This window comes from Hippopotamus amphibius, chromosome 5 (assembly GCF_030028045.1).
Source record: "Hippopotamus amphibius kiboko isolate mHipAmp2 chromosome 5, mHipAmp2.hap2, whole genome shotgun sequence".
Lineage (NCBI taxonomy): Eukaryota > Metazoa > Chordata > Mammalia > Artiodactyla > Hippopotamidae > Hippopotamus > Hippopotamus amphibius.
In genome coordinates, this window is record NC_080190.1 from 159,702,907 (window position 1) to 159,717,309 (window position 14,403).

Sequence of the window (14,403 nt, forward strand, 5' to 3'; positions counted from 1 at the left end):
ATTTTTTTCTTATTAGTAATGTATATATGGCAATCCCAATCTCCCAATTCATCCCACCCCAACCCCCCTCCCCCACTTTCCCCAGTTGGTGTCCATATGTTTGTTCCAGCATCATTTGTTGAAAACAGTATCCTTTCTCCACTGAATTGCCTTTGCTTCTTTGTCAGTTCAGTTGTCCATATATGTTGTATGTTTGTACTTCTAGACTCTCTGTTTTGTTCTGTTGGTCTATCTCTACCCCAACACCATGCTATCTGGATTACTGAAGCTTTATAACAAGTCTTGAAATTGGGTAGTGTTAATCCTCCAACTTACTTGTCATTTTCGAGGTTCTTTTGGCTCTTCTAGGTCCTTTGCGTTTCCATATGAATTTTAGAATCAGTTTGTCAATTTCTACAAAAGGTCTGCTGAGATTTTGATTGGTATTGTGTGCCCTGCAGCTTGGAAACGCCCTCAAGTTAATAAGATGGGGCAATTATAGGTCTCACCTCATATGTTTCCAATCACTCTCCTTTTTCCTTGGATAAGTCTGTTGGCTTGCAAACCATTTTTCATTTATTTTTCTTTTGAATTTTTTGATTGTTTCAGGCAGGAGGATAAATTTGCTTCCTGTTATTCTGTGTTGGCCAGAAGTGGAAGTACTATGGTAGGCTTTTGATAAACAAGAGTAACATCACTTGTACTTGAGAAAGAGAATTGATAACAACGTGGAAGAAGGATGAGAGGGGAAAAGAAATTGGAAAAGGAAATCATTAAGGAAGCAAACCAATAATATGAGAAAGAAACAGTAAAGATTGAAGTTAAGGCAGTTGTAGTTGGAAAGGAGATAATAGTTGACTTGAGCAGGCAGCATTGATAGAACTTGGTAACTAGGGAGGAGTCAAGATGACTTCAGGGGTTAGGTCTTTATATATGGTTTATTTTTATTTGGATGTAGAGACTGGGTGCCTGTTTGTGGGATGTGATTGATTGGACCCTCCCATTTTATAAATACTACTGCAGTGTTCCAGAACCAGTTAGTTATTCATTTAAGATTAATAGTTCTTTATTTCTTACTTTGCCATTTATTGTAATTGTTATCCAGAAACAGATACACTAGTGGGGGATAATTCCCATTACAGAAGTAGTTTACTTCATCCAGCAAAGAGTTCTGTGAGACATTTCTAGTCAATTTAAGTGTTTATATATTATTATTTCTTTAATAAAGAGGCTTTTAAAGCAAGACAGAAACAGCATTCGGAGTCACTATTGATTTAAGTCAGGTAAAGTGAAAAAACACCTTACAGATGGTAAGTAATGAGAAAAATAAGAATTATAAAATCTGAGACATCTTTTCAGGATCTTGCACTATGTGGAGGTACAAAGTAAGGGAAAATGCTGATTAGATGGGACAGTTACTATAATGTTTGTAATAAATTACGATAGACTTCTTTTCTGGAGCTGTCAGTGATTTAAGTTTTATCAGATTGATTTGCCATTGTTTTCAAGAAATCAAGTATATGTTACTTTCCACAAATAATTAGCATAGAAATTATCCTCCAACTGATAGGAATATGAAATACAGTTGTTCCACCTTTTATGATTGTGGCCCTTCCACTCTTTCCTTAAAGAGATGTTTCTCGGGACAAAATACCTCTCATTTAGACCAACACTTGCGAGTTAGGTAAATGACAGAGATGACAGTCCCTGTCACCGTAGGTCTTACGATCTAATGAACTTCTTATCATTTCTCCTCGAAGTTACACTTATAGTTTTTGAGGACTTACTTTCTGTTTAATTAAAGTGTTCCTTAGTTAACTTCTATTTTAAAGTAGGCTGACCCCATTTGTAATTTTTTTCTTGGTTTAAATTTATTTGAAATGAGTACGGTGACGTGCTGGTCTATTTTGAGCGGCCGTCTCATTTTATGAAGTTACTTGATGTTTCTGTACTTGAGCATCCTAGTTTCTCTCCATTCCTCCCTTCCGTGTGTGGTTTTTCTTTTGTTTTGTTTTGTTTTGTTTTTTGTTTTTGACTAGAGTGACTGCCCTGGTACAGTAGGGATGCTTTCTAATCTAATATGCATAGATCTTAGGAAGGCATTTGGCAAAGTCGTATGACATGGAAATGGGTTATGCCCAAAGGGTGATGATTACTGAGGTAGTTAGGAGAATGGCCTCTGTTATTTAATGGACCCTGGTTTGAATCTTCCCTCTGCAGCTTGTTATTTGCATGATGTTGGTTCAAGGTACTTAACCTTCTCTAAGCCTGTTTTTTCCTTCCATCAAGAGAGGAATGACAGTGTCTTCTCCACAGTTATTGCAAGGATTGAATGAAATGATGCATGTAAATTGCTTAGCATAATGTCTGACACATAGTAAATGCTCAATAAAATGTTAGCTATTATTTTATTTAACTTCTTGGAAAAGAAAAGAAAAAAAAACCTGAGGTAAGGTTGTCAGATTTATGAATCACAGAAAATAGGGGAGGCTACCTGATATTTAGATGACATTTTGAAATTCAGAAAGACCTCCACCTCCTGAATGAAATACATGAAATCTGGCAACCTGGCAATCTTAATTTTTGAATATTAGATTGAAAAATTCAGTGATACTAATATAGGAAGGGAGAGGTCTGGCTTAATAGCAGTTCCTGTTGAGGTTTTTTTTTTTATTGACAAGGTCAACCCAGGATCACAGTGATACACATGTAATAATGGTATTATCATAGTCTTTATTGGTTGGCCCGTGACTGCAATTATTGTTTCTTTATTCAGTAGTCCATCTTTAAAAAGGGACACTGGTACATGAAGCATGTTTAAATGAAGGCAGGAACTTGAAGGAACTTGATGATCATTGTTATTCCGATGAAGCAAAGACTCACAGAGTAGGAGATATTTAATAGCCACCTTCAGTAGTCCTTCAGATCTTTGATGGACTGTGATCTGGAAGAGTTGACTCTGGCCCAGCAGATGGCTCCTTTGTAGCTCTGGAGTTGAGGACCAGATTCAAGTTCTACTTCTGATATTGAGGCATGACTTCAGTGGCATCACTTAACCTCTCTGAGCCTCAATTTCCTCAACCATATAAAACAGAAAGTAAAATCACTCTATACGGAGGTTATGAGGTGTAAATGAGTTAATGTGTGTGAAAGAGCAATTCAGATTTATTGTTGTCATTGCCTAGAATTGTTCTAGGGAAGTGCTGAATCAGCTCTCTCTTTGGACCAACTCTAATAATTAGAGCCGTTCAGCAGAGGAGCAAGATTTCCCATGATACCAAGAGCCAAACACAGGCCACATAGTCATATCAGGGCTTTTTAGAAATTTCTGTGTAGCGTGGAAATTTGTAAGTGTTCTTTGAGGGAAGATACAGTGTTCACCTTGTTCACCACTCTCTCCAGGGCACTCAGCACAGCACCAGGCACATGGTCTGTGTTTGGTGGGTATTTGTTCAGTGAGTGACTGGAAGATCCCCCCAACACTCATATTCTTTGTTTAGCATCACTCTTTTCTTGTATTTAATAAGTTCGTATTCTTTTCCCAGGTGTTCTTGTTTGCCTTTATGTTATTTTAGAATGGATATTTTGACACTAAATGAAGCAACCACTCACGGTTCTTTTTCTTTCTATTCAGGCACATTTACTGAAGACTAGGGCACAGAGAGAATATTGATATGATTGTCAATGTCAGGCAGTGTGAGAGTTGTTTTTCTCCCAAGTATGGCCTTTTTAAATTTCTTATTTCTCTGCTTCTGTATCTTCACTTTTGTAGACCTTTTCAAGAGAGGATGCCTTATGCATAGACTATTTCCATGGGATTACATTCCCAAGAACCTCATAACAGTGGTTGCCTTGGGGAGGGAATTTGGGGATTGGAGATACCACATTATTATAGTTTGAATTTTTCAGGCATATGTTTACTTTCTTAACTATATACTTTATTACATTTGAAAAAGTGAGAAAACCCAGTGACTTCATAATTCAGTAGATACTAGGCCATTTGAATAAGCTTTCCAGAGAGTTTCTGCTTGTATCTCTTTGCTAGGTTTTTCATTGGGCAGTTTGTCTTTCTCTTGTCCCATTGTGTTTTTTAATTTTTTCTTTTTTTAAATAGATACTAGCTTAAGTGAAATAGAAGGTCTGTATTGGGGAAAACTGCAAAGTACACATAGTTGACAGTAAAATAGCCTTCATTTATTTAGAGTCTACTATGTTTAAGACATCCTGTTGGGTGCTTTACCTACATTCTCATGTAATTTTTTTCAATGTTCACATGAGGTTTAAGCCTCACTTCCTTTTGTCTTTGCTGCCGTAAATTCATGCCAGAGCTTTGATGTTGAACCAGAAGTCAAAGCCAGGCTTTGTTCCTTAAGCCTCCTGGGCCTTCAGCCCTTACACTGTAACTAAAACTTGGGCACAGCCCAGAACTTGAAAACCAGAGAGAAATAGCAATCATCGAAATTATGTTGGCTGGGATGCTGCTGTAAATATTGCTTGCTGCCTTGAATTCACTGTTTCTTTCCAGTCTCCCAGGGATTAGATAGGAACAAATGCACAGGAAGGGTATAGAAAAAGGATTTAAATAGTGTAAAAGACAGACTTGCCCTTGAAGATTCAAGGGGTTTATAATAGCTATCCAAAAGAGGTCTGTGAATATGTTTTAAAATGATAGATGCCCATAGCCTGGGATTCGTAGTGCTTTTGGTGACTGATAGAGACTAGATGGTATCCAGAGATTGAGTTCTAAATTTAATTCTTCATGGAATTTACTTCAAGCAGTATTTTGAGTTATACCTTTACCATGGTGGTTTATAGAATATTGAGTACACATTTTAAGGAATAATCTATCTATATAATGAAAGGTCGTCTCCATTGCTTTGGGGTAGAATTATTTAAGTCAGTCAGTCAGTCTCTTTCACTTTCTCGCACTCTTAAAAGAAGGTAATGTTTAGGAGAATTTCTTTAGCCAGAGAACCGATTATTCATTACTCCATGACTTTTAGATGAAGTGTGTTTTACTTATTTCTGTGTAGTAGTTCAGACACTGTTGCACATGCCTTTCATGCTTTAAATTAGACCTGAGGTCAGTTCCCAAGTCTACCATTTATTAACTGTGTGACTTGGGGTAAATTATTTAGTCCTAGTGAGCCTCGGTTTCCTTATCTTGAAATGCTGTTTACCAATACCTCATTCACACTGTTGTGAAAAAGGCTAGGATGAGTAGTGTGTTCAAAGTGCCTGGCACTTAGTGTTCAGTGAAAATTTAATCTGTCTTCTCTGTTTAGTCCCAGGGCTGTTTGTTTGACTATTTAAACTCTAAATCAGCCCAGGTGGAGAGAATTGAGGGCATTTGTTTAGCCTCTACACAAGCCGGTAAACATCTGAGGCATGCTTACCCTTCCAGTCACAGTTCACGTTCAACCCTCACCTGTTAAACCTTTCCTCCCTTCTACGGGCAGTGTTAGCCGCTTCTCCTTGCTTCAAAGCATTTTCCTCTCTGCTTGGCCTGTAGTAAGTGCCCAATAAGCATTTGCTACGGAATTGAGTTTCTGGACAGTAGTGGGTGGGTGGGTGGGATGGGGGGTTGTTGACAATGCTTCTTATAGAGCGTTGCAGTCTTGTGAGTTTAACTTCATGCTTTGGTCTGAAGTTAGTAAAAACAGCTGAGAGAGTTCAAGAGATGCTCTTCCCTTGGTACTTTTTGGTTCTAAGGGCAAAGTGCTTTCAGCATTTAGATTGCATTTAGATTGCAGAGTAGTTATCCACTCTGTAATAATTATAATAACAGATAATATTTTGTTAGTGCATACAGTGGGCCAGGCCCTGCGCTAATCAGTTTAGCTACATTTTTCCCACTTAGTCCTCATATTAGCTTTATAAATGAGATACTGTTATAGTACCCATTATACAGAAGAGGAAACTGAGACTCAAAGTTACACAGTGCCAAAGACTACACAGCTAGCTAGTAATGTAATCTAGATTTGCATGTAAACTGACTCCAGAGCTGGCTTTGTGAGTTACTGTATTATACAACTTCCCTCTTCTGTATTACTATGATAAGAAAATTGTATAGGTGGGTAAAGATGATTATAAAGGTCATATTTCACAAAGATTTTCCTCATATTTACTGAGCTTATAAAAGAGCCAGTTGCTTACTAGTTTGTGTCATAAACTGTTACACTCTCCATTATTATTTGTGGTGGGAGGCAGTTATGTAATGTGGATTCAGTTTTAATTTTACCACACTAGTATCTGTGTGGAGGAATAATGGTGACTAAAGTGCAGGGTAGTGAGAAGTAACCAGGTTTCTATTAAATATTGCTCAAGCAGTGAGTAAGTCATTAAATTCGACTTCTGATGAATATATAATGATTGCTTAATACTAGGCTGCCAGGAAAAACATACTCACACACCCACTCACAGAGGTAGGTGTGTGTGTGTCATATGTGTTGCTAGAGATAGTTGGAGCTGTGTTTTAAAAGAGGAGGGGTTTTTTTTTTCTCAGAGGAGGGAGAGGCAGTATGGTATATACTATCATTTATTTGAATGTATCCAAAAAGAAGAAATTTCTTGCTTACAAAATACAGAAGAGTCAAGTTTTAATTAGTTGAGGTTAGGAAATACTTATTCCCTGTTTCAGAAAGTAGAATCTCCCTACTATATGTGCCACCTATTCTAGGAAATTTAAAATGTAAATCAGGCGATTCCCTGCCTCCTCTCCTTCCTTGCTCTTTGTCAAAACGGACCCGTACTTTGTGGCACTGAAAACTTAGATCTTCTGAGCATATGATTCATGTTGAATTGGAGTCAGCAACCCCCGAAGACCACTAAATGTCTGCTTTGTCTTAAACGTTTGGTGTTTTAATAAAATGCATGGAGTTGAATTTATTCAACTACATAAAATTGGTATTGTCCCTGTTCGGACATGCCTCTACATGACTTTGTAGAATCAAAAACACCTGATCCTGCAGTTTTTGTTTGTTTAGGACAAAATGTCGGGAAACAACTTGCCCATGGGCAAAACTGCAGTTGAATCAGGGACAGAAAGTTGGAAAGGATACATAAGTGAAATTTGTCTTGAGGGTGTGCCTCCTGAACACACACCCGTACACGTCCTTGTTGTGAAGGTGAAGAGGTCTGATGGACCGAGAAGGCATGAAGCATTTGGTCCTATTCTGGAAATAGGGGAGAATTCTGGAAATGGACCCTGTGACTGAAACCATAGGCAACAGCAGAAAAGCACAAAGACATCTGGTAGTGTGGAGAGGGAGCCTGGAGTTGGAGCTGGGATGGGCACACTAGGGGAGGGAGGAGGGCAGGCTCTTCATTTTCATGTTTGTTTCACTGTTCCATGTTTGTTTCACTGAAGGCAGTTCTGCTGAAGACTTGAGAGTTGAGGAGGGAACTTATTTAGCTCTGGGTCCTGTCTGCTCCCCGGACCTGCTTCAGCTGTACTTCCCAAACCTTAGGGCTGGGCCTCAGGGAAGAGAATTTATTTCTCTCCAGTGTGTGCCTTAGGCTGTTGCTCAGGGCAGCTGTGGCTCGGGAGGGGCCTTATTTAGAATAGTTGGTCAAGAAGCTGCATCTCTTAGCGACATCAGTTACCTTGCATTCTTGTTGAACTGGTCGCCCATGTGGAAGGAAAGCTTGATTGGTCTGTTGACCATGCCCATCTGGACTCGGGGAAGCCAAGATAAAGAATCTTCTTTATCCCCATTTTTTAACCAGCGGCCAAGAAAGTGGCTTCATATGGAGCAAATGAGGTGGGAATAGGCACTAGTCAATCCTGGAACTTATCCTGGATAAAATCTCCTGAGTCTGTCCTGTGCTACATAAGAATTATTGTATTGTTAAAGGCTTACATTGTTTAGCCACAAAGATCCTGGAATTTGTCTCACCTGAGTGTGCCTTCCTCTCCTCTCGTGGACCTATCTCCTCTCCCTCATTTTGCCAGTTTTTCACTTTTGAGACAGCCTGCATGGATTGCTAGTTTCCATATAATTATTTTGCTTTTATACTTGTTCCTGTCTCAGCCGTCATCTTCCTCTCATTGAAGTCTCATGAATTTTAAGTTGAATTTGATTGCAACGCTAAATCACCCATTTCTGCTTAATGTTCTTTATGTAACATGTAGCTTTAATGCCTTATTCAACACTTCAAAAAGAGAGAATAGTAATAGTTGTAATATTGCTGTTAGTGCGTTCTGACGCGTAACAGGTGACGTGTCTAATGATTAGCATGGCTGCCTAGATTACATAATTACAGGTTTGTTTGACTTGAAGAGAATCATATGCAGGCCAACTACATCCATTCAGATGTTTCTTATATTAGATAAATATCAGAGCACTTCAGTCTAAAAAGAAGTCCTCCTTCAGTGATTATCACTATTTTTCTAGGGTTTGCCAATGCACAGGAGAAAACGAAATGCAACAGAAACCATCTTTAAAGTATGGGTTTAATTTTATGGCGCTTCCTGGTCTAAGTAACACTTTGTAAGTTCTTCGGGTACTACTAGCAGTCCGTGGTGTGTGGAATAGTGCTGGGTAGGAGCACTGTGTACAGACGAGGCAGATTTGCAGGAGGAGGGCCACGGCACTGGCGTACTTACAGAAACTGTTATAAGTTTATCACGTAAAGATGATCTGTGCCCTCTGGACTTAATTTGCTGGAGCAGGGGTAGGGGGACATATTTCAGCTAGTTATTGAGCTAACTTCTTGGAGCAGTTTCTTAATTGGTGTGCCAGATGTGTTACACAGGTCTCACCGAGTCTTCAAGCTCTCCCCAGGAGACCTCACCACATATTTATTGCCTTGTAAATGAATGTTCAAGTGTATCACTTAGGTTCATTTGATTAGCGCAAGCAAGGGTTGATTATAATAAATTAATGCTCATTGAATGGCACATGGAAGAAACGAGGATATTCCTAGACTCCAGACCCCGCTTGGCCAGGGGAGGACAGTCAGAGGTGTGGATGATAGAAGTGGTTTTGACACTGGGCTCCACTCAGAAGTATCTCTGCATGTGAAGCCTTCCAGTGCTCTTTCCTTCCCCTGACACAGTTCTCTGCTGCTGCCCTTGCATGGCTGCTACTTCCATCTCTGTTGCTGCTGCTGCTGCTGCTCTTGGCCTGTTACAAGTTGACTTACCAGCTGCTAGAGCTGACTTCTTCTTCTTAGCACTCAGTGGGTGACTTGGTTGCTTTTATAGCCCCTCCAAGCAAGCTTGCTGATGGGAAAGATCACTCTCTTCGCCAACGTTAAAACTTAGTAATCTTCTAAAAGGGTAAGATCATTTTCTTTTTGTTATCGGTTTTTTCTACCAAGGAGTTTGGGAAAGCTTTTCCCAGACCAGGCCTGATCGCGTTTGAGTGGCATTGGCCAGTGTCCTAATTGGAGCAGGCCACCTGAAGGTGAGATGAAGCTCAGGGTCATGACTTTCTCCCCAAACCCTCCCCAGGGAACAAGGGTTTGTTCCCTGGACATTCATGGAGGAGTTGGAGGTGCTCATCCTTCTTGTGTTTAAGCATCTTTTAGTGCAGGGAGGCTAGTGGACACACTTTGCAGCTAGAAGGTCTGAGTTGGAGACCTAGCTCTGCCGCTTGCTACAATTGTGTCTTTGAGCAAGTTACGTCAACTGCTTGGAGCTTCGGTTTTCTTATATGTAAAGTGCAGATAAAACTACCTTTCCCTTAATGTTGCTGTGAGGTTCAATGTAAACAGTACAGCTAAGTACAGTCTTGGCTCATAATAAAGTGCTTCTAATTGTTAGGTACAGCTATTGTTATATATATTTTTTATCATTGCAGTTACTTTTTGGCTTGCAGAGGTGTGCTACAGTAATGTTTTCCTCTCTCAGATTGTCATGCTGTGAATTTTAACATTTTTGTAAACCCCTGCACCCCTCCCCACACTCTGCTGGTGCCAACCTTTTTCCTGTGGAAAAATCACAATGAAAATAGAATAGGCAAATAAGTTTATATTACATGGCTTTCTTTACATTTTAATTCAATTGAATATCAGAGGCAGGACAATTTTTAGTTGGTGAGAGTTTAATTTTCAAAATTATTTTATGAAGGCCATATAAGAATATTGAAGGGAGAGTTGCTGTAATTCTTTGTTGAATCCCCAGAACACTAAGGCATCGTTCTTGCCCTCAAATGGATTAAAATCTGTTTGGGAAAATGAGACAAATTCATATAAGAAAACAAGATTGTTTGTGGTTCAAAGTACCAGAGTATCAAATATAGTTGTGAAGATGCTTTAAATGAGATCCTAATAGGCTGGTAGAGTTTAAAAGCAGGTAGGGCTTGAGCTCAGCCCTTGAAGGATGTGTAGAATTTGGTTGGTGTGGATTTTTCGGAAGGACTTTCCCTGTAAGAATGGGAGAATTTTGATAGTGGGATTACATACTGTGGAATAAAGGAGCCAGGAACCTCTAGCTGGTCTGTCTCTCTGCACCTCCCCATCCCCCAGCCACTTTGTAATCAACAGCCAACTCCCTGTTTGTGTGTTTATCCCTCTCTTCCTCCTGAGGGCTTTATTTAGCCTGATTGCCTTTTTCATACCACACTGTGCTCTTTCCCCACTTCAGTTCTTTAGTAGAACAGGATACATTCTTTATGCCTTCCTTTGCCTGGTATTTCTGAAACATCAGCACAAATAACATACTTCAAAAGAGGTTATTATTGTAATAATAAGGGAAACACAGGTCAACAACTACTTGATGTGGATGTTCTCATGGCCTCTCTTCCAACTGCCATTGTGGGAATCTCTTCTATTTCTCATCTTCCATCTCTGGTCTCTCCAGGCCCTTTTCCCCAGCAGATTAAAACATTGACTTGAGCCTGGGGTTGTCTGACTGAACATCACTTCCAGGTGTGGTGTGGTTCTCAGTTCTTTTCAGGAGGAGCTTCCGGCTCTCTTCCGGTGTTTTCCCTGTGTTGCCTCAGGCTGCACTATTCATCAGTTAGTTTCTTTAGCTTGTCCCAACATTCTTGGGCCCTGGCACCTTAGCTGAGGCTGCACGTCCACAGTTGGCCTCCTCAGATGCTTCCCTTAGGCTTCATGCCATCAAATACTGGCCCAGCCATCACTCACGTTCTACTTTGCAGGGAAGGTCTCCTTGGCCTTGTATTTTAAAATGTTATCTGGTTCAAGTCTTGCTATTATCCATGGGACCTTGATAGTGAGAACCATCATCCTGCCTACTTTGCAAACTTTAATGTCGAAGGCACATTTCTGAGGTCTTTCAAAAATTAACTCATTTAATTCCAGAGGGAGATTGCCAGAATTATGTCAATTCCTACTGATTTAAGCCCCTGACAAATTTTTATTTCTGATACCAAAAAGACTTTTGCCTCTGATATATCCTTTAGTGAGTTTCTATTTAGGTTGCAGTTGCCACTAATTACTGGATGTTTTGAAAAAGCAGTTTATGCTCTTGGTCTTTGCCCAGGTTACCAGCTTTACCCACTTTTTCAATGGTCCCAGTATCAGAATCCATTACACATAAAATATAGTGATTCCATGAAGAAAAGGAAAAAACAAAAAACCACACTATCATTTCCTTTTAACTAGATAAGGCTTGTGTGAAACCAGGGGCCTATTTTTCTTTCTTTCTTTTTTTTTAAAATTTTCTTTTTTTACATTTTTTATTATTTTACATGGGAAAAAATTAAATTACAAGTTAACCCCAAAGCCCTAACCAGTTTGCTAAACTGTAACTGTGTATAGTAAAATGCCTATATAAGTCACAACCCATCATTATTAGGATATATAAATGGTTTAAAATTCTCTCCCTGATCAAGCAATGAATATGATTTTTAACAAACACTTGTATATATGGCAGTAGACACACGTTGGTACGCGACAGCTAAGCAACATGTCTCTTTCATTGATGTTTGGACATTTTCAAACAGTCTAACAATTTCATTTGGAATTTGGCTTGAGACCTTTCTCACATACCATTTTGTTAAAAATGTATTTAATTTTGGGACTATAAATACAATTTTTTTTCTTATATAAACACTGCCCCTTCCCACTCCTCAAAAACAAAACTTATATTGCGGTATATGTATATTCTGTGAAGTCTGGGCAAGAGGTATTCTACCAGAAGTGTGTTTACCCAGGAACTATTTTATGGAATGTGCTTGTAATTGAGTATTGTAAAACTAAAACATAATTTAGAAGTCTAGGGAAATCATTTCTTAAAAGCCAAATGTAAGTGGGCTTTACATTATTTTATGACTTAGAGATGAACTCTTGTATTGTTCTTCAGGGTAGACAGGAATTACTGACATTTGTCTGAACCAGGGTATTTGAATGAAGAGTCTTTGAGTGTGTGCATCTTCAAATATGATTTAAGGACGCCAGTGTTATTTTCATTTCCTTCATCTTTTTAATGTTAACATTTTTATTATCCTGTGTTCTCTAATGTTTCCTGATGTATTAAATTGTATGTCTAGAGCTTTAAAAAAGTTTAAAAACACTTCTAAGAATATTATCTTGCTTTTCCAATTTACTAGTCACGTTTTATAGTCTCTTGTTCCCTGAGGGTCTTCTAATTTTTAAATATAGTAAGCATAGTTGTTTCAAGCTTTGACTGGTATCTGAAACATTTGGGGATTTGTTTCTGCTGATTCTTCCTCTTGGTGGCTTGTTTTCTTGTGCTTTTTTCTTGTAAGGTATTTTGTTTTTATTTTTGTTTTTTCCCCCTGTAATCTACTCATTATCCTTAACAGTTATTTGTAGGGTAATTTGAGGCCTCAGATAAAAGTGTCTTTTCCAGAGGGGAGTACATGTGGGTACTTTTATTGTGAGACCACCTCCCACCAAGATCAGAGCTCAGAGTCCCAGCACCACTCAGGTGAGGGGAACCCAGGCTGCAAACCCAGGCTGTGGCTTGTTATTACAGTTTTTTAGAAACGTGTTTGTTTTCTCTCTCTCTCTTCCCTCTGTTCTGCTCAGTGGCCAAGGCCAGCCTCCCTGCAGCTTGGAGGAGCAGGGTGGGATTACTTCTGGTTCATCTTTATTCTGAGCAGTGGGGACTCAGCTTACTGGGGCCAGGGAGGGTATGCTACTTTGGTGTCCTGCTTCTCGTTTTAGGTTTTCCCTAGATTTTGCCCTGGTTATTTCTTACTATCTTGTGACTCTTTTGTTTTTAAGGCGATTTCTTCTTTTCCTATTTTATCCAATCATTTTAGTTGTCTTCAGTGGGAGGATTGGTTCACATAACCCAACCTACCATTACTAGAAGTGAAATCTTCCTTATTTGATCTTTAACAATCCTGTGAGGTTCATGTGCAGGTATATAACTGGGCTGCTTTAATGCATGAGGGAACTGAGGCTGAGAAAAGTGGAGTGGTTGATTTAAGATCGTCCAGGTAGGTGGCACAGCCTGGAACGCCTGAACCTGAGTCTACATCTCTACCTTTGAGCTTTTTTGTACAGGGTGTCTTCTTCACATTTTCAACGAAATAAGCATATATTGAAGACATTTTTTAAAATATGTAATACCTTTACAAAATCATTTCCATAGACCATTGACTGATAAATTATGTTGGTACAGCTTTTTCCAGATAGGGCGTTTTAAATGGAAAATAGTAATTGCTTTCCTGTCTTTTTCAGCTGAAGTGAGTAGTGAGTACAGTATGGACAAGGCAATGGTTGAGTTTGCAATGATGGACCGGGAGCTAAACCATTACCTAAAGGCTGTTCAATCTACAGTTGACCATGTAAGTTTACACTACTCACCTGTTTGGTTACAACTCACTGACTTAGAAGCACAAGATCAAAATTCTTCTCTAATCTTTAATATTTTCTTATCCTTGCTGTAGCAGCTATTAATCTTTTCTTAATGAGGAAGCTCATAGAATAGGAATCTTAAATATTTTCCCAGATAGGCCACCTGGATTTAATTAGGATATTACATCTATTTAGATTTCCTTGCATTATTTGGTCTCGAAATTTTTAGTCTAAGCCTCCTTCAAGTGTGAATAGTTTTTTACAAAATGCTAAAAATTGCATAGAACTTGTTTTTATTGTTATATTTGCTTAAGCATACAATGTAGACCAGGTTTAGTTACTCATTCTCCAGCTTTAACTAATACGCAGCTGTTGCAAAATTCATCGAATCAGATAATAGGGAAGAGTTTTCTAGCCAGTTTAAAAATAAAGAAGCTTGGCATTTTGGTTTTTCCAGAAGCCAAACTTATCTCTGTTGGCTCCGGCTGTCACAGGAACAACACAGAAGGCAGTTAAGGTGGGAACACAGCAACATCCTTTTCAGCAGTACCGTGTTGAGTAAGACATGAGCAATATGATTGCCGTAATGTTTCTGAGAAGTGCTTTGTCCTCTGAGCGGTGGAAACTCCCCTTTGAACTGATTTCATATACCTGTGTAATAGGATGTCTTGTACTTCTGGT

The 14,403-nt window shown here is 39.0% G+C and overlaps 1 protein-coding gene across 2 annotated transcripts in view; it reads left to right on the top strand.

Moving 5' to 3' along the window:
• The window catches only part of NSMCE2 (NSE2 (MMS21) homolog, SMC5-SMC6 complex SUMO ligase), a 212,349-nt gene that overhangs the window by 30,816 nt on the left and 167,130 nt on the right, over nucleotides 1-14,403 (top strand). For both annotated transcript variants that reach the window (XM_057737092.1, XM_057737094.1), the window contains exon 3: nucleotides 13,606-13,712. In XM_057737092.1, the coding sequence (XP_057593075.1) occupies nucleotides 13,606-13,712 (107 nt within the window). The remainder of the gene's footprint in view (nucleotides 1-13,605; nucleotides 13,713-14,403) is intronic.